The sequence below is a fragment of the Ambystoma mexicanum genome, chromosome 11, assembly GCF_040938575.1.
Source record: "Ambystoma mexicanum isolate Mex_15411 chromosome 11, UKY_AmexF1_1, whole genome shotgun sequence".
Classification (NCBI taxonomy): Eukaryota; Metazoa; Chordata; class Amphibia; order Caudata; family Ambystomatidae; genus Ambystoma; species Ambystoma mexicanum.
The window spans coordinates 835,394,047-835,416,454 of record NC_090934.1 but is presented as its reverse complement, the minus strand read 5'-3'; the positions used below and the strand labels follow the sequence as shown (position 1 = coordinate 835,416,454).

General features: G+C 43.5%; 1 protein-coding gene and 1 long non-coding RNA gene across 3 annotated transcripts in view; one reads left to right on the top strand and one right to left on the bottom strand.

The window, feature by feature from the left end:
• The window catches only part of GTF2H1 (general transcription factor IIH subunit 1), a 1,239,907-nt gene that overhangs the window by 45,612 nt on the left and 1,171,887 nt on the right, over positions 1-22,408 (bottom strand). For both annotated transcript variants that reach the window (XM_069623786.1, XM_069623785.1), the window contains exon 14: positions 7,458-7,550. In XM_069623786.1, coding sequence (XP_069479887.1) covers positions 7,458-7,550 — 93 coding nt within the window. The remainder of the gene's footprint in view (positions 1-7,457; positions 7,551-22,408) is intronic.
• On the top strand, positions 10,862-15,561 carry LOC138503790 (uncharacterized). Its single transcript, XR_011279707.1, has 2 exons — positions 10,862-10,965; positions 14,507-15,561. It is a non-coding gene; the product is annotated as an uncharacterized lncRNA (long non-coding RNA).

Below are 22,408 nucleotides of genomic sequence, written 5' to 3'. Positions count from 1 at the left end.
GCTCTCTCAAGTTTAAGTGAGAGAGGCAACAGAAAAATCTAGCATTTTAGTTGTGATTTCTGCCTCTTACTCGCTACCAGAACAAGGGTGCACTTGTGGGATGCAGGTAATCTATCACCTGCGCACCTGAGAGAGAACACTCGACACATTGGGCCGGAGTGCATTCCACCCGAAGGCTGGGGTTTTGTACAATTTTTTAAAAAACAGGCGATTCAAAATGCACCAGTTTAAAATGATATTTTATGTATAAAAGTGTGAAGAGGCCCAAATCTGTCAAAAATATAAATCCTGTAAACCTGCTAGAGAATAAGGATGAAGCTACATATGCTTTAAAATGTCCAGTAGTAGGATACGTGCTCTGAATGGCCCGCTCATGCATTTCTAACTGTACATCAAAAGTAGAAAAGGAATCATTCATTCAGTGTCCTTTAACGTAATGTGCTATTTCTCCAACAACTGTCAAATTATTGTACAAAGCTTAGAATACTAAAGTGAACTTAAATAATATCCTTTAGTATAAAATGAAGGAAAGCAGTGATTCAGTTGTGTTGCTTTGAATAACACTGGTATTTGATTCAGCTTGATATTGTGCTGACTTCAGGTTGACCTGGGTTTCAATTCTAAGCCAGTTAGCCCTACCACCTTTGGGAGTCTTCCAAGGGAGAATGTTAGAAAAATACTTTAAAATTCCAAGAATATGAAATCAGTGGGCTTCATACAAGATGAACATGGAAGTAAATTGGTGGTAGAATTTACAACCAAGCCCCAACGCAATTTCACTCATAAAACGTGACACTTTTGAACTTTGGCTGAGAATAAAACTGCCCATTTGGAAGCTAATGCAGTGAGAACAAAATGACCAGTCATCCTATTTTGAATCAATCACTCCTTGAACCCACTAGATAGATATGTTTATTTAAGTCATGTGCAAAATCACAGAAACTTACCCCATAGTTCAAATTCGGGGCACGATTCAAATATTACCTTATATATATACACCAAAGCCCATTATGCTCATAATTATGTAGCCATATGACTTCGAGCAAAATGAAGAGTGTGCTATGAAGCAGAGTCTCCACTTCGTTTTAACACAAAGTTTGCATGGGCTACGATTTTAATCATTAATAAAATGAGAAACATTAATAATTTAATGAAGCAATATGCCAATAGTAATGTCACACCTAAGCGTGTGTCTGTAAACACAGATTCCAATAGTCTTGGTTTCATTTAATTGACATGTTTCTACCCTGAATTATAATAGAAAACAGATTTATCATGTAAACTGTTGAGGTTTAGTTTTTGCTGCCACCATTTTCTGATCGCAAGTACAGAAATTGTAATCATCCGATGAAGACTGGAGGTGTGTAAGCAACAGGAGTGTCTAATTATGAGGTAGGCCAATGGAAGAACTTGGCCAATCTCATGGTGTGACATAATCATGTCAAATGTGGGAATTGTGGCACTTTTAATATAGGGGGCACACAAAGATAAGTATTCTGAACTGGGAAGAGCTAGAGGAAAGAATACCACCTGTTCCTTTTAGATGGATTAAATGGAGATTACCAATTTAAGGGCTGCAAAAGGGAACGTTTGTATTCTTGGGGATGATTCCTGTCCACAAGGGAAGCGGATGGTTACTGAAACTCCCCTGGGAATGCATGAGTGTTTCTAATGGCTCCATGCCTCTAAAGACTCATCAAAAGAGTATAGGATTTCCCCAAAAAGAAATTATATATGTCCTCTATAACTATTCTCTTGATAAATCCCAGAAAGTGGTTGGTTTAGGAAGGTATTATCAAAATAAATTGAGTTAAATGGGAAATAAACAGTGGAATCTCATTGCATGTAAAATTAACTGAGATGTCAATTCAATTTAAAATACCTTTTTGAGCTGTGTGCAAAATGATACAAATAGCACTTCTGTTCATTCGGCGGAGAGAAATTATAATCTCATTAAAATACATCCAAAATGTTTTCACAGAAATAGTTAACATTGGGCTATGATATGACAACCATAGCAGAGATTAATGACAAGGTTTGTTAACGCTATTCTGTGAAGGCCATAGCCATTTAATAAGGAGATGAGAGCAAGTTTAAAGGAGTTAATTTCTATTCCCATAAAAATAGTGCAAATGTAAACCCCATATTCCATTCATTGGTAAAACTGCACAGTGGAAATCTTATTATTGAAGTGAGAGGAAAGGAACAACTAAACCTATGCAATAAAATGCTAAAACCATTCTTCCAGGGTGGGTAGGAACTGAAATTGTGTGTGTTCTGTATTAATAACAGTTTCGCTAAGCCAAAACCTACAAAATTCAAATGCAAGTGTTTGTAAATCTAATTTAAACTGCACACACACACTAGCAGCCTACATCACTGGATCAACATGGGAAATGTGAGACATGTTCTGATTCTATAAATTGTGTGTGTTAATGGGGAACGCAGAATTTGGATTCATTTGTAAATGTGACTTGATATGGAATTTAGATACATTTTTGTGAAGTCAAAGATTTTGATATACTGACCGACAAGTGGTAGAAGTGCAACTACAATCTCTAGTATTATTCAGAACTTAAGATGTAAACAGAATTGATCATGGAAATGAAGGCACTTCTATGAGAAGTGAGATTCCTGCAGGCAGGTTAATTTCATTTTCTGTAGATAAGCTGCCTGGTATTGTGTAGCAATGTAATGACTTACCCAGTATAAAGTCTGATCCTCACCTTTAATTACTCTATTTAAATAAATTGGAGCTTTAAGCAAATCGTTTGTTTCTTGCCCAAAATTGTGTGATGGGACTGTATATTAGGGGGCATGAGATCAGGGTACCCACTTAATGAGCAACACAAATAATAACATATTAACCCAAATATATCTTACAATCTTAAAACATCGGATCATATCAGTGGCCTTAAGAGAAACCGAGCAAAGCATTTGCTTGTGGTATAGCGGAGTGATGTGAATGTTAACATAGGATACATGAGTAGCACTGAATAAACTCATCACAAAAGGGAGGGTTGGAGGAGCAAGGTTGGTGGGTGAATAATTGGCTAGGGCAGTATTTGTAGTGAGTGAGGGAAGGTTGTTTTTCTTGTGTGGTGTGTTCCCAGGTGTTACCCCTCTGCCGTCAGATGAGCAAGTCTTTCCTCATTCGCTTTGCACCCATTTTATTGGTTGTAATACATTTTCTATATTTGGCCAGGAGTCCTTTAGGTTTGTCTTTATATTTCTCTGCAATGCGACTGACAGATGGGCCTTCCATCCATATTGTTCAATAAAATCACACACAAACTACTAGTCTGCAGCTCCGTGGAGCCCCACAACTCACAAAAAAACAATGTTCTCTAAATGCCCTGGTTACATAAACACACTAGGCCAGTCTTATTGTGATTCACCACGATCATGTGGTTGTAGACCAACAAATGTCAATCAAACATACCTAATGTAACATATGCACTGTGACTGGTTACATGCCAGAATAGAGTGCAACAGAATCTCAGAACTATGCAGCACTGAACATCCAGACAGCCCACTGAACAATGAGGACTGCCAATAGCAGATAGGATTTTTGTAAATGAAACACAACTGTCATTTATTCAAGGATCTGTCTCATGGTTTTGAGTTCTCTCCACATACGCCTTCTACAGCCTTTTCTTTGAATTTACTTTTTACTGAAAAACATTAATTTCGTATAAAATGTTTAGATGTTCTTACAATTTACACAGTGCAATATTGCCCAAACAATTCATGAAAGGATACTAAGCATAATTATGTTTACACTAGTAAAGAAGTAACATACATCTTTCAGAAGAGCAGCAGACACAAACGGAGGCAACTCATTTCTCCACCTGGCCTTAACCTCTTACATGTTGAGTCCACCTCCTTCCAATCATATAGTATATCTTTGAGTATGGGTGAGTGCGCAATCAGCTTGCAAATTGCACTATTCACATGCATAAGCCATATTCTCAGCCGCATCTGCACATTAGGATGAGCCGAAGGTAGCCAGATTCCAGTCATCCAGCGATGAGCAAGCAACTTACGTAAACCTACACCCATATACAACATTCTTATTCAAGACAACCATGCTTGCCTGGCATTTTATCAGTAATAGAGAGTCCTCTAAAAAATGCTCTCACTTGTGGACAAACCTATATCAAAGGGTAGAAGTCCACTTCTGGGCACCCATACCTTTTACATTGACAGATGCATCTGGGTAGAATGTGTGAATACTCTGCTGGGTATTTTATTTTATTCCTGAATGACCCAATTAAAATGACATTTTGAAACAAAAATTGGGTGATAGCAAATTGATGTACATTTGCCTTCATCAACTGTTACACCGAGCTCCCTTTTCCACCTTTCTTTAGGTACTCGATTCCATTTAAGTGTGCCCCTTGATTAGTACAGAGCCCAGAAACTAGATTTCTTTTGTCCTGTGGCCTGATCATAAAGACTAGAGGAGGGAATGTCTAAGGCTGATGCTGACAAACTAGGGAGCTGCCTTCCAATAGTGTATTACAGCCAGTAATCCAGAAATATTTTAAAGGACGAGCATCCCCCTTCTAAAAAATCCTTCAAGTTTGAGAAATATCCTATTAGGAAATAAGTACCCACAATTTCTAATGCCCAATTTAGCCATGGTTCTAAAACATAATGACGGAAAGTGTGTAGGAAGTGCCCTGGCTGTTTGGCTGCTCCTGGTTTCCATAACGTGCTTTGTGATCACTGAGGACCGTGCCGTATGCGCAAGAGGAAGCAGTGTGTTTCAAACAGGCGAAACGCAGAGTTTCTGAAAAGTACAACTTTCTTTGGACAAGAGTCATTGTGCATGAAGTAGCTCTCCACCCTATACTAATACAGTCCTTTTCTTGTCTCCAGCTCCTCTGTCCCAAGTCCCGTCCACCTGCTCCCAGCAGCCACTATAACAGTCCAGGGCTAGCGCACGTGTGCGCGCGCATAGGAAGTGCGTAGGATGTGCCCTGGCTGTTTGGCTTTTCGGCGAGGAGCACGAGATTGGAGGTAATATGTTAAGTGGAGTACGTTAAACATCAGCTTTGCAGCAATCATAACTCTTTCTATAATGCACTCAAAACGAAATATATATTTTGCTTAAACTGCAACTAGAGCTGCTGTGCGTCCGTACGGACCTGCAACACCGTAAACCTATTTTGTTTATCTGGTTCCCCGGTCTTTATCTGCCATACTGGTTTATTGGGCCCAATATTCTGATCTAAGATTCATTGTTCTGGTGTTGCATCAAGTGTTTATATTCCTTGTATTGGTTTAAGTGTTGAGACCGGATTGTTGGTCCAGTGTAAAGAACGCATATTTAATTCTTTGATGGGTCAGCAAATCCAGTAGCTAGTGTGATACGTGATAATACTGGTGACCGGCTCTTGTGAAAAAAGAATATGGTGGTCAGTTTGAGTAGTGGCAAAAGCCGGATAGCGGCCAATCAGCTTACAGGGCTAAATATAACTGCCCCCTTACAATTGCATGACTCTAGTATAGAGTTTGTTCGGTATAATCTGCATGTTTCTGACTATGGTGAATGTGTAAAACAAGCTGACACAGTCCCTTATAGCCAAGAATCTTTGGCAATTGAACCTAACGATGTGAGGACTTTACATACCCCAGTTGCACAACTGCAAATAACACCATTGCAGTTACCCTCTGATAGAAATCAATACTCTGATCCAACTAATGCTTTTCATGTTCAGTACGAGGGGGCGGTCAGGCATCAGGTTCATACAAGAGAGCCAGAAATGTTTTAATAGTATCAATGATGTCTCTATTTTAGCCCTGGCATTAATTAACGAATGGGAGAAACGTTGTACAATCTCACTTGTGCCCTCCTCGCCTGTGGTCTTTCTACCGTCGGAGGTGTAGAGAATTTCCCTATATAATCCACATGGGGTTACATTCACTGAACTGGGTTTGGCTCACGATACAAATCTTGAGAAAAGGCAAATGCGGCAATCAACAAGCTCTCCAACAAGCTCAACTCCAGGGACAGGGCCCGGGGGTATAAATCCTGTCAAAGGACGTGACTCTGACTAGTCTGATCTTGAAATAAGTGACCTTAACGCTAAAAGGATGTCCAATAAAACAGTTGAATTGTCAAATGACAATCTGCCCCCGCCAGTGATGGGAAATGAGGCAACTATGAAATTCCCAGTAGTGGCCTCACTGTTGAATCTATTGGATAAAGGCCACGAATTGACTCATGTACATCTAACTTCCATAAAAGACATGATGATGATAGGAATGTCTGAAAAAATATCCAAGTTAGAGGGTTTTATGTTGGCCTTTACCACTGGGCAAGCAGAGAAAGGGTCTCTGTAGGTGCAGGTTTGCCAAAAAGGATATTTCCTGATGGTTCTAATAAAAGCACACAAACAATGGAAACAGAGAAAGATTTAGTTGAGAGCAGATCTTATGCATCTGCGATAATCGAAGGTACAAATTCTCCAAATCCTCCTATGCCTTCTAAAATTACTCCCCTCTTTGAGGCAATTCAGTCAAATGCATTAAAATGAGATGATATTCTTCGAGGCCTTAGATCTGTACATCATATGATAAAAGGCGAGAAGTGAAAAGGGCAATGCATTGACTGAAAGTGAAAATTCTATGTTGGGAAGCTCTGGCATGCATCCCAATAGTCCCTCACCCTTAGTCAAAATTAAAGAAACTGAACTGGAGAGCCAAGATGACCTGGTAGCGAACGATGAAAAGCAACAAGCAATGGGGACGATTGGGGATGAGGGGTCAGAGATGCAGAAGGAATCCAATGAATTACACAAGATTGACACTATTTTCTATTCACGTAAAATGAAGTGTACACATGCCAAGGCAATGAAAAAATAAAAATAAACCACATAACTACTCAAACATTATGCCCATCATATCATACACCATAAACCACCAAATAGCATTTCTATAAATCTGGTATCACTGGACCATCCATGTCATAGGGCATAGTGAGGATTTGCCCGCCAATCCTGTGCACCTTACATAACAAAATAAAATAAGCTTAATCAGCAATCTATTAAGTATAAAGAAACTAGTCAGAACTAATATGTTGAGGAATGATATGAGGAACCTGGGAAGCTCAAAACATTAATTTGAGAGATTCTTTCAATCTACACATGGAGCTTGCTTCATTGTCCTCCTTGGCCTCTAATTTACTAACATCTGTCCCGAAATTCAGATTGGGTAATAGATTTAAATCTCTGCATATAATTAACATTTTCTCCATGTTGGCAATGTGTGCCCCTGACGATAAAAGTAATTTCTTCAAACAAAAATAATTATACATCAGAATGTTGTCCGAATTGTAGGCTACACTTTCAAGATAAACAGTTGGTTGGCACACTGATTTTAACTGCAGAGGTCGTATTCAGAAAATACAAAAGCAAAGGTTGAACACAAAAAACTGTTGTTCTGCTTACATTTGTGCTTAAATACTGTCTTCGGATTTTTTCTTGGAATGGGCAAAGTTTGGTAACTTGAAACCTTTCCAAGTTGCTCTTCATTTTAATAACCTGGAAAAATAAACAAAAATATTTAGAGGCATTTATCAAATTGATTTTTCAAACATGGCTCAAATTAAGTGTAATGAAGATACAAAAAACATCTGTAGTATTGAAGCTCCAGTATTATGACATAATATGGCGAACTTTACTTACTTGTGCAGATTATGTAAAAGGTACAACATTTAAAAGAAAACAAATCATCACCTCTAAAAAAAAAAGAAAAAAAACTAAAAAAAGGAGCAACTATTGATTCAGATTGTGTGCGTCACAAAGGAAGGATCAAGCCACCAAGGGACTGGATCTTAAAGGTCTCAAAGAGATTTAATGAAATAGAATGCCAAATGGCAACAGTTAAGTGCAAACTCAAATGTTTCCTCCACTGCACAGTCTCTCTTCCTAGGTTCTGTCTTCTGTGCTTGCAATCTACAGGACTGGACACCCAAACAGTAAAAACCAGAAAGGAGAGGTCAGAAGAACTTTTTGTTTACACACATACAAAAGTAAGTATTTCTAGAAATCAAACAAATTGTCAGGATGTTCTGACAATCTGGTGTTAACCTTGCTCCAGATTGATCAATGGACAACAATCCAATAGTCCAGCCCCTAGTCTTGAGAGAAGGGTTCCTGAGACTCACTCAGATCAGTGTCCAACATGAAGGTGTGGGACAGAGAGCCATCTTCCAAGATGGCTGCTTTCAATGGAAGATTGGCGACTAGAGAGATGGCTTTATGTCCGCACTGCTGTTACATTAACTATCTACCGACTTGTAGGCTCTCCCCAGTCCCGTACTTGCCAACCCCAGGTGTGGTGCTGCCTGAGGCACTTCCCAACATCCTTTCCTCTGGCGCTGCCTCACATGCTCTGAAAGGTGCATCCACCATCTTTATTGGCTTGTAAACCTGGCAGTGGAGATCAGACGCCAGCTGGTGCTGGATTTGCAGCCTCCCGGGTGGTCAGGGTCCACAGGTTCTTCTCAAACTTGCTCTTTCCATGCAGTATCAACCCTAATGCAGTGGCTCTGGTGCCTTTTCTGTGGGTCTGCATGCCCCTCTTTCAGCACCTAACCAACTTCAAACAGCGATTCGTGATTTGGAACCTGTAGTATTGGAGGATACTGGAAGTCATCAGGTGACATGTATGACGCTGGAGTCAGAAGTATACAAAAGTAAGTAGGTTTATTATAAGTTTCAGGACTAGTTTGGTGAAAGGAGCTAAACAATATGCATCCTCTCAGATTAGTTCTCCCATCCTGAAGTCCCAACTGACATTATTGGAACTCTAATGACCCATAGAGTTCTAGCTGACATCACAACATTCCACTGCCTGCAATGGTGCACACAGTGCAGGCAAATACTAAACATCCCCCCTTTCCTTCCAATGGAAAAACACAAACCGGATTAACAAACCAGGCACTCTGCAACCACCAAATATTCAATTACAAATCAGCCACAACCACAAACCCTCAAAGCGTATTCAACAATCTCGCAGTCAACGTTCAACACACCTAAATACACTAGTCACCACCTGCGCGAGACTGCCACTCCCGGGCCTCACAGCTGCCATCTGCAAGCACATACAATTATGACCACACTCGACAACCATCAAAGCGTATACTCCTTCCACTCCATCTGCCACGCGAAGACTCGGGCCTGCCACACCTGCAGCACAAATGCGTACACATGCAACCATTAAGACAACTCAGCTTACATTCGGATAGACCACCAATATACATCACATCCATAACCACATACTCCACCATTCTCTTCAAAAAACCCGTCATTTGCCTAGTCCTTTTATACAGTCCATGCACACACTCGCTGCCTCTAAGAAAACATAAAAGTGGGAAAAGATATTAACAATACTTACAACGCAAAGATCACATGCAAACAACGCAACTGGAATAGAAACCGCGCGTGAAAGAAAAAACACTGCGTCAGAAAACTGATCAGGTTCTCTGTCCAAGTGTGAAAGATCTTGCAAACACTGGATGCATTCAACTTATAGTAATAACATGGCCAAATACATACCGGTTAAATAAATAGATATTCGCACTATACAGCATGCATAGCATGCTCCAATAAATATGCCCACGCAACAACAATACATTGGGGCCTTTCATCCATTCGGACAATCAAATAATGAATATTATAAATTTCATCTCGGCTCATACTTGACTACACGACACCTTGCACTTCAAATCTGAACCATGCAGTGTCACTACTCATATATATCGTAAAGTCATATCACATCTGCCTCTTGCAGACACTTCTACTTCATGACATCTGTACGATGCAGTGTCACTACTCATATACATATGAAAATGCCCATCACAATACATTGCAGACTAACACTTTTCACATTAGCAGGTATATGTATAATATTGCATCATGTATCATTGCTCACTTATAGCCAGTACCCTGAAAACTAATAATATCAGAGCAAGAATAATATTTCATAAAACAGAATCCTGGCATAAAATGTCCATAGGTGGAGTCCAAATTCAAAATCTGAAAAAAGTTAAACTAAATTTGTTTTAATTTGGGTATTTTATATTGGTATAATTTTATTATATATTCTATGTGCATACACATCAACCATGCACCACACATCACCATGTGGCTTCCCAGCCAGGCACACCAAACATGCACAACATCCTGTTCCACAAAATACAGGAACCACACCATTCAAATAATTGTAGCAAACAACTATTCCAAACATAACCATATATAAATCCATTGCATCTAAATGTACATATAGCATTACAATTATCCGAAGAACATATATTGCAAAAAAAAATGTATGAAATGAACCCAAGTATTAAAAAAAAAATCATCTGTTCAAAAGTGGAAATAGATTATGTGCATTTAAATTCTCATACAAAAATGAAAACATAACGTGCACCAAAACAGTTAAGATATGTAAAAGTCTGCAAGCGTCCATAAATTGCACATAGAAATATCCGGTGACCAGAAGGACCGGAAAACAGTACCTTAGTTGTTCACAGCAAAATGGAACGGAAAACATTGCTGGTGCCCCCCACGCTCCGTTGCGTAGTTGTTATGGCATTGTTCCATAGACAACTATGGTACAGAAACAGTATCCATATCTGCTCACACGCTGCTCCAGTCACAGTTCTGCGGTTGCTGTACAAGTCATTAGTAAGCCTCCGAAAATCATTGGGGGAATAATAGCCTTCGTGGATCCTCATCGCAAACTTCGGATGATAGCCAATGAGGAAATATGTAAATATTGACACAGGCGTCAACTCGTCATCACGTATACTCACGTCGTGATGACCTTTCCTCAAATGTTTCCTTCCATAACGCATGAGCAGGAAAATACTACGGAGCAACTTTCTAGCTGAATCGAAAAACACTAAGGGACGCATGCTACACTGCTTCACCAGGATGCTGCACCATTCAAGTACGTCATCTTTTGACCACAAAACACGACACTGTGCGGATAGCCGGTACAATCATGATCTCAACGGTGCGGTCGCCGTAACGCACTGCAACAGTCACTCTGTGGTCCAAAAACACTTATGTTTGGGGCACGCGGATCAAAAAACTTTTGCCATAAAACTAACACTGCAGTGGGTGCAATCATGCAGCACTGGATCACGCCATGCCACACCGCCCAGCCATGGCCACATAGCATACTCAGTACCTTAGTTGTGGGCAGTCATCACCACTTCCAACTGATGGCTCTCTTCTGGCTGCCTGCACAGGTCTGCAGGGCTGACACCATATGTAGCTCCCTTGTCTATTCATCTCATGGAGCTTGTGGAACATCTTTATGGGCAGCTGGCTGGCTCAGGCTTCATTCCTCCTGGCTCTTCATGGATCTTGTCACAGTCAAATGTATCCTCTTCATCTGAAGGACCAGTAGCATTCTCCAGCATATACTTCTCATTATTGGGACCAGCAGGCACTTTCGGATCCCATCCTCGTCCCCACTTGTAGTATTGAAGGATACTGGAAGTCAGCAGGAGACATGTATGACGCTGGAGTCAGAAGTATACAAAAGTAAATAGGTTTATTATAAGTTTCAGGGCTAGTTGGGTGAAACGAGGTAGGAGCTAAACAATATGCATCCTCTCAGATCAGTTCTCCCATCCTGAAGTCCCAACTGATATTATTGGAACTCTGATGACCCATAGAGTTCTAGCTCACATCACAACATTCCACTGCCTGCAATGGTCCACACAGTGCAGGCAAATACTGCAGAACCCCACCTGTGGAGGAGCATCTGGGGTGTGGAGGATGGCCTATATATTATCTCCAGCGTAGTACCTCCTTCTGCCAGTAGATCCTCTCCAGGATCTGAGGATTGCTGTGTGTCTTTGCATCCTTGAGGACTTCTCCTGGGGTGCTTTCGGTTGAAGCCCTTCGCCTTCCATTTTGGAGGCTTGGCATATGGCCCTTTTCGGGGTTCTGGACCAGTAGGGAGCTCCATTGTCAATCCCTAAGCTTTTTTCTAGATTGAAACCTTGTTGCGTTTCCTATGTTGCCTGTTGAACCTGTGGCTTGGTTGGGGAGCCCTCGGTTACTGCTGGCTCTTCACAGTCCATACAACCAGTACACTCTGATCAAAGTGTATGAGCCCTACCCATATTGAGATCCCATCAAATTTCTATAATCTACTCATAAATGTCACTAAACTGAAAACTGGTGGCCCCTGTTGAGTGCTGTCTAGGACACAGATGCAAAGTTCACATGGTCTACCTCTGCTTGGAGTAGTGGGGAAGCATCAGTCTTAATTGGGCTTTCTTAAGAGCCCCCCTCAGACTTTTAGTGCTCTTGAAGCATACTTGCGATCTACACCTGCGGATGTGTCCTCTTGGACGCAGGTGTGTGGTGCTGCCCAAATCCCCTCAGAGTACCCCCTAAAGGCTACGAATAGGAAACAGCCACCCTACTCCCCTGACATGGTACTTCCACTTTCACAAATGAAGGCAGGGTTTGACTCTTAACCTCAAGTTGGCTAATTTTATCTTCAAAGTTGCAATGTTGCAGTCAGGCCTGGACAAACAGTGTGAGGATTATGGAGGCGGATGGTAGAATAAAAATAGAGTAAGAGCAGGAGGCCAGTACGATAGACTTGAGAGACTGATATATGAAGCGAAGGGAATGCAAATCAAGAATGAAGGTTGACTAGTCAGATCAATATCCCGGGCCTTCCTAAATTGATTGATATCAAACATATGGAAACCTGCAGGGAATCAAACTTGAGGGACTTTTTGCCGGATTCTCAACTTCATTCCCAATTTCTAGTTGAGTGAACACATATGTTACTCGTGCATGCCTCAAGGCTGAGGCAGCCCCCCTCTCCTGTTCATCTTCAGGATAGTCAATTATCTAGATATTGTGCGGTGGCTGAGGATGGTCTGCGAGCCATGAGACCTACAGGAGTCGGGAGGCAAAACTATGCATTGCAATGAATCAGGAGGAAAACTCGAGCACAGGGGTTGCTCAGGTGTTTAGAGACTTTTATTAAAGTAAAAGAAGGGTTGGAGAAAGACCTCTCTTTCCCGAACACGTTGCAGGGGTTCCCGGCCTCAATGAAACTAAAGGGTGTCAGTGTCATAATGTCGAAAAATAAAGAATGCTCCATCATGTGTCCAAAATCCTATCCTGACCCTTACAAGCTAAACTTAAGAAAATGTCTCAAAGGTTTTGGCACCAGTTGTCAAAAGGAGCCCTGCTGTCAATATGGGAGGCATGAAGTGGTTCAACATCACAATAAGACGACATGTTTTGCGCACTTAGTGGGTATCGGGGGGAACGGAGGGGGGGGGGTCATACCCGGAGTGGAAAGGGGGAAATCCTGTTCCATCTAACAAGTCTTTCTCCCTCAAATAAGGTCCTCCATCGGGCAACTACCACCAGGGTTGGGATCAGGTAGCAGCTGCCCTTCCATGGCCATATGGGAAGAGAGTTTCCCCAGAGAAGGATTTCACCAAAATGCTTGAACATCTACCACAGACTAGCAGAAGTTACTGGACAGAGATCTTAACTATGCCATGCTTTCCCTGGCAAACTCTGAATTAACTACAAAGAATGGCCCATTTTTTCTGGATCCTGAAGAAGCCTGCAAAGTTGAGTGTTTGCAACACCCCCCACCCCCAACCTACCCCATTCTCCCAAGGGCACAGCGAGGGAACCATAAATTATGGTTGAACTCTATTCTTTTGCGGTTTGGTTCACATTTTCCACTGACAACTTTGCAAGCTAGCTATGCAGAGCACCCTGGGCAAATGGGGACTCCTGGTGCTCATGGTCATATTTGTTCTCTTTGTGCTCACTCGCTCAGCGCCTAAGCCCAAGCTTAAATGTGATGTGCCAGTGGCCTCCAAGCCGTCCGTATTCCAAACTTGTTACTGTAGCTATGAGGGATTGTAAAGACTGGAGGGGGTGGTCTGTGGTACTACTCACTATATGGTTGGGGTAGAGGCACAGAGGCAGCCAAGGCTCTCAAATGGCATAAACGGACAATCAACCAAGGCTGAGACTCAAGGGAGGTGTTGCAGGCTGGTTCTAAAGTACAGTGAATCCCCAAACACCCCTCAAAGGAAAGTCTACACACTTATGGGCTACCCAAGTTCCTTTATTAAATAAAATAAGGTTTAGATGAATATTAACACAAACTCAATTTGTACTTCGGAAACTCTACAGTTAACACAATATATACAATACTATGCAGTACCACAGTTATTCTTAGCTTAAACAATAATGCAAATTACTAAGCACTGTTTAACTTCAAAACCACAAATGTAGAAATGCAGGCAAATTACTTTAGAACACTGGCAGAATACTTTTCACGGTAAAATACAATTCTGTTTGGAGTTCCTCCTCCCCTGCATCTCCCAACCTGGGCAACCTGCAAGAAAAGGGTTAGTTATACTTTGTTTTTATATTCATGCTCAGTCCTTAAATGTCCAGTAATTGTCTCTTTCTCTTTACAGGTGCCACTACCGCAAAGTACCTGTGAAGCAACAGGGGAGCTGGGCCCAAGGTGAATCTGAGACTTCTGGATGGACCCTGACGGAGGAAGACCCTCTTCCTCATCACAGTACCTGCATTATAAGGTGGAGTGGTGGAGTCTCTCAGCTTTACTCCACGATGCCCCTCATGGATGAACCCCTTTAGAAGAAGTCATCACTGGGTCATCATTGTCGAGCAGGAGAATGGAACCAAACAGTGTCGGAAAGGCAGCAGTGATCTGTCATGGTGGTGTCCTTGGTCAGGTTACTACACCGGCTGTGGATGTCTCACGAAACTGAAATTCACTGTGGACCTTCAACAAGGCTTGGGAGGTGAGGAGGAGTCCTTTGATTTTCGTTGATGACCTTCGGTGGCGACGGGTGCAGTGGCAGAAGTAGGCATCGGGTTTCGTCAGTTTGCAGTTTTCCACCGTTCGATTCTTTGGTGCTGCCGCCGCAATGCAGATGACAGGATGGCTTCTGGCGAGTTGAACTCAAGCACTGTACTTCTCTGTGGGCCCACTTCAGGATTCGTTTCGCAATGCAGTGGTGGGACATCCACCGGCGGGTACTTCTCTGCAGGCGGCAACACTGGACTTCCTTAGCTGTGGAAAAGTGGAAAGATGTCGAGGTTACAGCGCCACTTGAAGATTTCTGCAGTTGGTTGCAACTTGGCATGCTGCGAACGTTGAGCAGCACTATGCCAAGGTACCCTCTTCTGGGTGATGCACTGCAGTCTGACTTTCCAACGGTCACAGACAGCCTCCAGTCCCTGGACGACGCTGGTGGACTTCTTGGGCTCAAGATGTCCGGTCACACTTCTTCAGGACCCACAAAGACACCTCTGCAGGATGACAGGCCCTCAGGACTGGCTTCCAGGAAACTTCACCAGACCAGGACACTTCAGGTGAAGAACAGCAGTTGCATGATGTCCCCTCGTAGCTACCAGAAGAGGTCGCCTGATTAGGTCCTGTTTTTTTTTTTTTAAACGTTCAGTTTCACAAATATTCAATAAAATACAATAATAGGTAACTGTTTATCCAACAATCTAACATCGATACTAATGTGTACAGTGAGTTAAAGCCTGCAAATAATCTTAACAATTCCTAGAGATCATACATATCCGACAGGGATAAAATAATAAAAATATCAACACTATACTGTTACCAACTTTCAAAACCCATTTAACAGTTGCAAATTTGCTGAAATCAAAAAGACAGGAGAGATTGACAAAAAAATAAAAACAAAAAACACATGATCACACACTTATACACACAGAAGTATCCACATATTCACCCATATTAACTTGGGGTTGCATACCTTTGTTTCAATCTTTTCGATATAACCTACTTTCCATGAACCATATAGATCATTAAATCGTGTCCAAAGATCCAAATAAACATTCTCCTGATTCTCCTACGATACATACACTTCCCAAATTCCGACAATTGCATATCACTAATCCAGTTCTCCACTTGATCAGCCCTTGAAACAGCACAACAGCCTTTGGATTCAATGAAGAGTTGCAGCAGCAGATGACTTCTTCCAGCTGGATTTGCCTCCAGGAAAACTCCAAGCTTCTGACACAGGAGGATTCCAAGTTTCTGTGAGAGGTAAGGAAGGGGTCTTCTCTTATACACAAACCCTCTCTCCGCCCTACCCCCCATTCTATCAGATGGAGGTAGGCTCAGTCAGCCAACAACACCCTAGTGCATTCATCATGCAGCACCCAATCAGGCAATCACATGTATTAAGGCCATTCACCCAAATCCAGACACTCAAAACAAAGGATGTGTATTGAAGCAACTCCCAGCCTTTCAGAGCACACTGCATTCACTCCAGTTTCCGACAGGACTGGCTCCGGCACACCACAGGCATTGTGACACAAACAAAACTAGACACCCACAACACAGAATGTGAATCGACTCCACATTCCATTAATTCAGGTCCCACCCTAAAGTGTACCCAAAACGACTAGTCCCTGGGAAGGCTCCTAAAAGTCTAGCAGGGGCAGCCCCAGAAACATATATGATCCTTCCACCCAACATCCAATTAGGAGGAAGGGAAAACAGAGCCAGGGTTTCTCAGGACTTTGAGAAACAAGAGGCAAAGGCAGACAGCCATGTGGCTTACAATGGCCATCTTGCCTTTGTTCAGGAATCCACTGATTCCTATGGCAGGGCCTAGGTATCCAAACATGGAGGCGCCCCAGAGCCACTGCAGAGTCAACATGTAGCTTCCACTAGCCCATACCCTGCTCTGTGGGCAACACACAAGTGCACAAAACACATACTAGTGGTATCAAGGTGTACGCCTCTCCATGGTTGCCATAGGAGTACCCCAAGGCTCTTGTTCACCAAAAATAAAAATAAAGAGCTGCACTGCCAGAGGTCCAGACTGGACCCCTGTGGCAGAAAAACCCACAGAAAAACACTAACAGTAAAGTAGTGGGACAAGGATGAGGAGGCCATGTCCGCCAAAGCATTTCCAGCATCACAAGGATCATGATTGCATGCTGGGAATTTACAGTTCTATGGGAGGCCAGAGTGTTTGTGGAGACACACTTTATGAAGTGTATCAGTCCATGCTTGACAATGTTTTGGATTCCGAAAAGACCTTTGCAGCTATGTGTGTGTTGTGGATTACACCCTACTGGCCTCAACTAGAGCCAGTCTGTTCAGATCTTTAGTCCTTTTGGGGGAACAATCTTTATACTGGGTAATAGGTGGTGGTGATATCTTCACTGCAGAGAGTGGGATGCCAATGGTGGTGGGGGTTAGGAATTATGCAATGGTTATATGATATGAGATGATAGTTTATTTATATAGCGCCTATACACAATGTTTTTCAAAGCGCTTCAAGGCAAGGAAGGGAACAAGGGAAAATACGACATTCTTACAGACCATGAACAGTAAGGATGTGAAATTAACTATCGTACTCGGCCTGATGACATTTCAGATAGTGCAAGTGCTAAAACATAGATAAGGAAGGGAGTGGGAGAGTGGGAAGGAAATGGAAACAGACAGGTGACTACCGTACTAGGCCTGACGACATTTCTGGTAGAGCCGGAGGAAAACAAATGGTGAGGGAGAGGAGTGCAGAAAGGGAGGGGAGGAACAAAACAAGCGACTATCGTACTAGGCCTGACAACATTTCAGATGGTGCTGTAGGGAAGGGGGGCAACAGTAAGGGGATAGGGGAGCGACAGACGAGGTTGCTATCATAGTAGGTCCAGGGACAATTCTGATAGAGTAAGTGCATAGAAGAAAGTAAGGGGAGGAGATGGGAAAGGGGAGAGGGGAGGGGAGGAGAGAACAGAGATTAAGCAGTCAAAAAGAGTGGAGAACCAAGAGAGGAGAGCGAATACAATTGCAGAAGTCAGTAGTAACACAATGTTGCAGGCCAGGATACAAGATGAAGATGGAACAGCATGATTCAGGGCCACCATGGGTACAAGATGCAAAGGAAGTCCAGCATGAGAGTTGAGAAAGGGTGACGCACCGTGAATCAATGAAGTCCATAACAGTAAAATCCAGCATTGGCCACAAGATGGTGATGGCGAAACCAGAATGTATCAGGACAGACTCCTGTGTGCAGTAAGGGGGGGTGCACAAGGGAACAACACAGGGGGACCAGAGAGGGTGGGGATGGCCTGTTGGGACAGAGGGTGTAAACACATGTTGGTGCATGCTTATATTCATTTGGGGTTCATTTTTAAGCTTCACAGAATATGTATATACATATGTTTGAGAGAGGACATCCATAGATTTGTAATACTTATTCATGGATGTCCACTAATAATTATTCTGGGCATGGGGGACTACAGCTAGCCACCTTACATTACGCAGCTGGAATGTCCACAAGTTAAATAAAGCCATCAAGGACAGGAAGATCCTGAAGAATGTGGAAAGACAGCGCAGTAAATCACAACTTAAGGGTGCATCGAATGAATCCTTTGCCAAGGCCTTTTAGGTGGGGAAGAGAGCGTGAGGTACGTGCAATATTACATGTCAAACTACTAATTCAAGGTGTTAGCACAGTGATCCATAAATCGCCATTTTAAAATCGGTGGTAGAGAAATATTGTGGGTAGATTTGTGAATGTGTGGAGCATCAGCCAGGGAACCCCGCTAATGCAGGTCAATCTCTATGACCCAAACTTGAATGACTCACTAGGTCCTTCAGATGTCAGATTCATCGGCTCCCTTTTTATTTGTGCAGGAGACTAATATTTTTCTGGATACTTGTAGTGCATTCGTAGTTATATCAACTGTTGACATTTGTTAATAATTAACTTTCCATCAGAACTCCATAGACTTGGATGTACATTTGATCATCATTCCAGTCTTGGGTATGCAGCTGCCAGGATTCTGTTCAAAGTGCCAATTTTGCGACGTCTACCTCTAGAAAACTGTCTAGCAATGGTGACAGACCCCTGTCACATGCAGCTGGGGAAATTCTTTGTTCATGCTTATTTCTATTTGGGGGATGGCAAAATACTCGGATACAAATATATACATTCACCATAGGTTCATAAACACATAAAATAACGTATTTAGCAAAGCAGGTAAGTCGATGGATGTAATAAATGATGGAACCAGATCACAAGTCAATAACCTAACTTAAGCAGTACAAACCCTGGGAAGAATCAGGCATTATGTCCAAAAATCACAAGAGCCACAATGTTACAGTGGTGCCTCTGCAGGCAAGTTCAACCATTTTACTAAAAAGGTAGGTAAATGTTTTCTTATATTTCAGGTTACTCTACCCAGGTTTGACGGCCAAAAGGTGAGTGGAATGGAATGCAAGAGACAAATGGACTTATTTCCAATGTTATCCTACTGATGACAGGGAGAAAAGATATATTGCGTTTAATTACCCCATTAACTCAGATTTTTCCAGATGACTTTGTGGATCGTCTAGGGGTCGTTGGGGGTTCAATCTTCCACCATTGGTTTCCGGTGCTAGGTGACCAGGAGCTGCAGGTTTCAGGATATTTCCGGTCAGGTGCAGCTGCAAGATGCAACCTCTATGGAAGAAGAAATGCAAGAAATATTGATGCAAGCCGCTTCAGGACCCTTCACAGCTTGGTGAACGGTGCCAATCTCCATACACAGGTGACGACAGGCGTCCTTCCAGTCGCGATCACAGAAGCTGCGCCAGGACCGTATCCCTTGATGCTGGGACACAAATTCGAGGAGAGGGCGACTTGTGGCACAAGGTGGCGACCACCCAGTTACGGGCTTGAATGCAGAACAGCGATGCCCGCGAGAGCTGGTCAGTCCACTGGGTAGTCCAGGGACTCCTAGCTCCAACAATGATCTGAAAGAATGGCTTCAGAGGTCCTCTTATCCAAAATCTGAGCTGAAATCCAGTTCAAGCCCAATGACGGTAAGGATCTACACCATTCAAACATCCAGTAGTTGTCCAATCAGGGACAACTACTGGTTTAACATTTGCCCCACACCTAGAATTTCTGGCACCTGGTTGTGGAGTGGGACTACACAGTCCCATCCCCTTGCTAGGGAAAATCTTGTGGCACTGCCATTTTGAGGCACTAGCTACAAACGCTACCAACTAGCTACAAACGCAGCCATACGTGGTAAAAAAAGCAAATGCACACACTAAAAATAATGCACAAATAGTAAACATGTATCTGCTTGTTAGGCACATATAAAAGTAACCAAAAATCCCAAGTGTAAAGTGTAGGATGATTCAAAAGTATAAAGGTGTTGTGTGCAATGTTTAAAAGTAAAATGAGACCACCAGGGGGCGTGGATCAAGATGGCAGCGTAAAGACCGAGCTTTGCCGAATGCCACTTAGATAGAGCTCCTGAAGCGTTCCCCCGACCGCAGTGAGAGCGCCCTGGTGGGAAAAGTTTGCAGACGTGCAAGGGAGCCGACGGGGAGAGTGCTCTCAGATCATCCGCATCGGTCTAGGGGCCACCAGAGCCATACAGTGTAGCTGGCGCAGCCTGGGCTGAAGAGAAGGAGCCGGCGTTCTGGAGCCTCACAGCAGCCTCAGTGTACAGGAGGTTGCAGCAGGGCTAGGTCGGCCACTCAGCAATTACAAACGGCCAGCTGCATTGACAGCATGGTAGCGGGCCTCCAGGGACTGAGTGAGGGACGTGGTGGGTTGTTGAGCTGCTGGGCGCATGAAGCGGATTGAGGGACGTAGTAGTCTGAAGAGCTGTAGGCTGCCATCAGACGTCCTTGCAGGCCCCTGCGGCGACCCCCGGGAGGGTGCCGTAAGGAAAGGTTGCTGGGACTTGAACAGTGTCATCTACTGACATCAGGACACTATTGAGAAAAATCTATGCACTGCTTGAGTCTCTGGAAAGTCACCCAAACACAGTAAAAGGCCATCCCTGTGAGAGAGAAATCAGTAGGCTGAGCTACGGGCTGCTCGGGACATACTGAGGGACTCGGCAGTTAGAGGTGGTGACCAGAGTCTGGTCGGAGGCATTAATGGGGCGAAGGAGGCTAAAATCAAACAGTTGAGACGAAAGGAGCAGTGGGCTGCCAGAAGTGACAGCGGTAAGACCTGGGTGACCAGGGCGGACCCAAGAGATCTGGTAGTGCGCAAGGGCCCCGGAGGAGGGAGGCAGCCTGGCTGGGTGCTCGCAGGAGCCTGTGGTGACCCCAGGTAGCTGGAAGCAGGGTACCTTGCCTGGGGACCAGCACCATACACCCACGGAACAGTACAAGAGAGTGCAAAGAGGAGAATGAATAAGTGGCTGACCCAGGCAGGGGACCCCATGCCTGGACAGCCTGAACCATCGCCCTGGTCAAACGAGAACATCTGGTAAAGGAGCAGACCAGGGATAGTACCGTGTGGGCCTGCCGTAATGGGGCACACAGTCCTCACACAGAAGGGGCCTGAGCCCAGTGAAGTGTGTGTGTAAGTAAGTGAGAGAGAGAAAGAGAGAGAAAGAGAGAGAAAGAGAGAGAAAGAGAGAGAAAGAGAGAGAAAGAGAGAGAGAGAGAGAGAGAGAGGAGAAAGAGGAGAAAGAGAGAGAGAAAGAGAAAGAGAGAGAAAGAGAGAGAAAGAGAAAGAGAGAGAAAGAGAGAGAAAGAGAAAGAGAGAGAAAGAGAGAGAAAGAGAAAGAGAGAGAGAAAGAGAAAGAGAAAGAGAAAGAGAAAGAGAAAGAGAGAGAGAGAGAAAACGAGGTCTTGGCCCTGGCCAATCTTGGTACTCCAATCCCTGAAGTGCTACCGGAGAACGCCAGCCACGAAGGGGCATAGAGCGGGAATAGTGCCCCTTCCCTTACCAGAGACGACCTGAAGGAGATCTTAATGCCATCTGGAGCAACATTCAGGCGTCGATCTGTGACCTGAGGGGTAGAGTTGACAAGCTCAAAGACAAAATAGAGGGAATGGAGAACAACCACATGTAGGTCAACCTACGTGACATGAAATATGAAACACGATTCACAGACCTGGAGACCTGGGTGGAGGAAACCCTGTTAAAGCTTGACAACCTCGAAAACAGAGAACGACGGAACAATATACATATTCTGGGAATACGACAGCAAAAGGGGTAGACCGCTGCAGATATGGGCAGGAAGGTGCAAAGACTCATTAATACCCTCTTCCTCACGGACGGCGCAAAAGAAGTCCAGCTTGAGAGCGCGCACAGAGGTGGAGGAGGGGCAAAGGCCTGAGGTCGATTGCGGTCCGATTGCTCAGGTACAGGGAGAAGATGTGGGTCCATGAGATGGCAAAGCACCTGGGAAGTGTCCAGTTCAAAGCAGATGATGTGAAGGTCTTCCAGGACCCGTCTGGTCTAACCCTGTCCCAGTGTCTGGACTGGTCCCCCCCCCTCACACAATGACAAACAGAGAGGGGAACTAGATAACGCTGGTCATTCCAGTTTGCTTTGGTG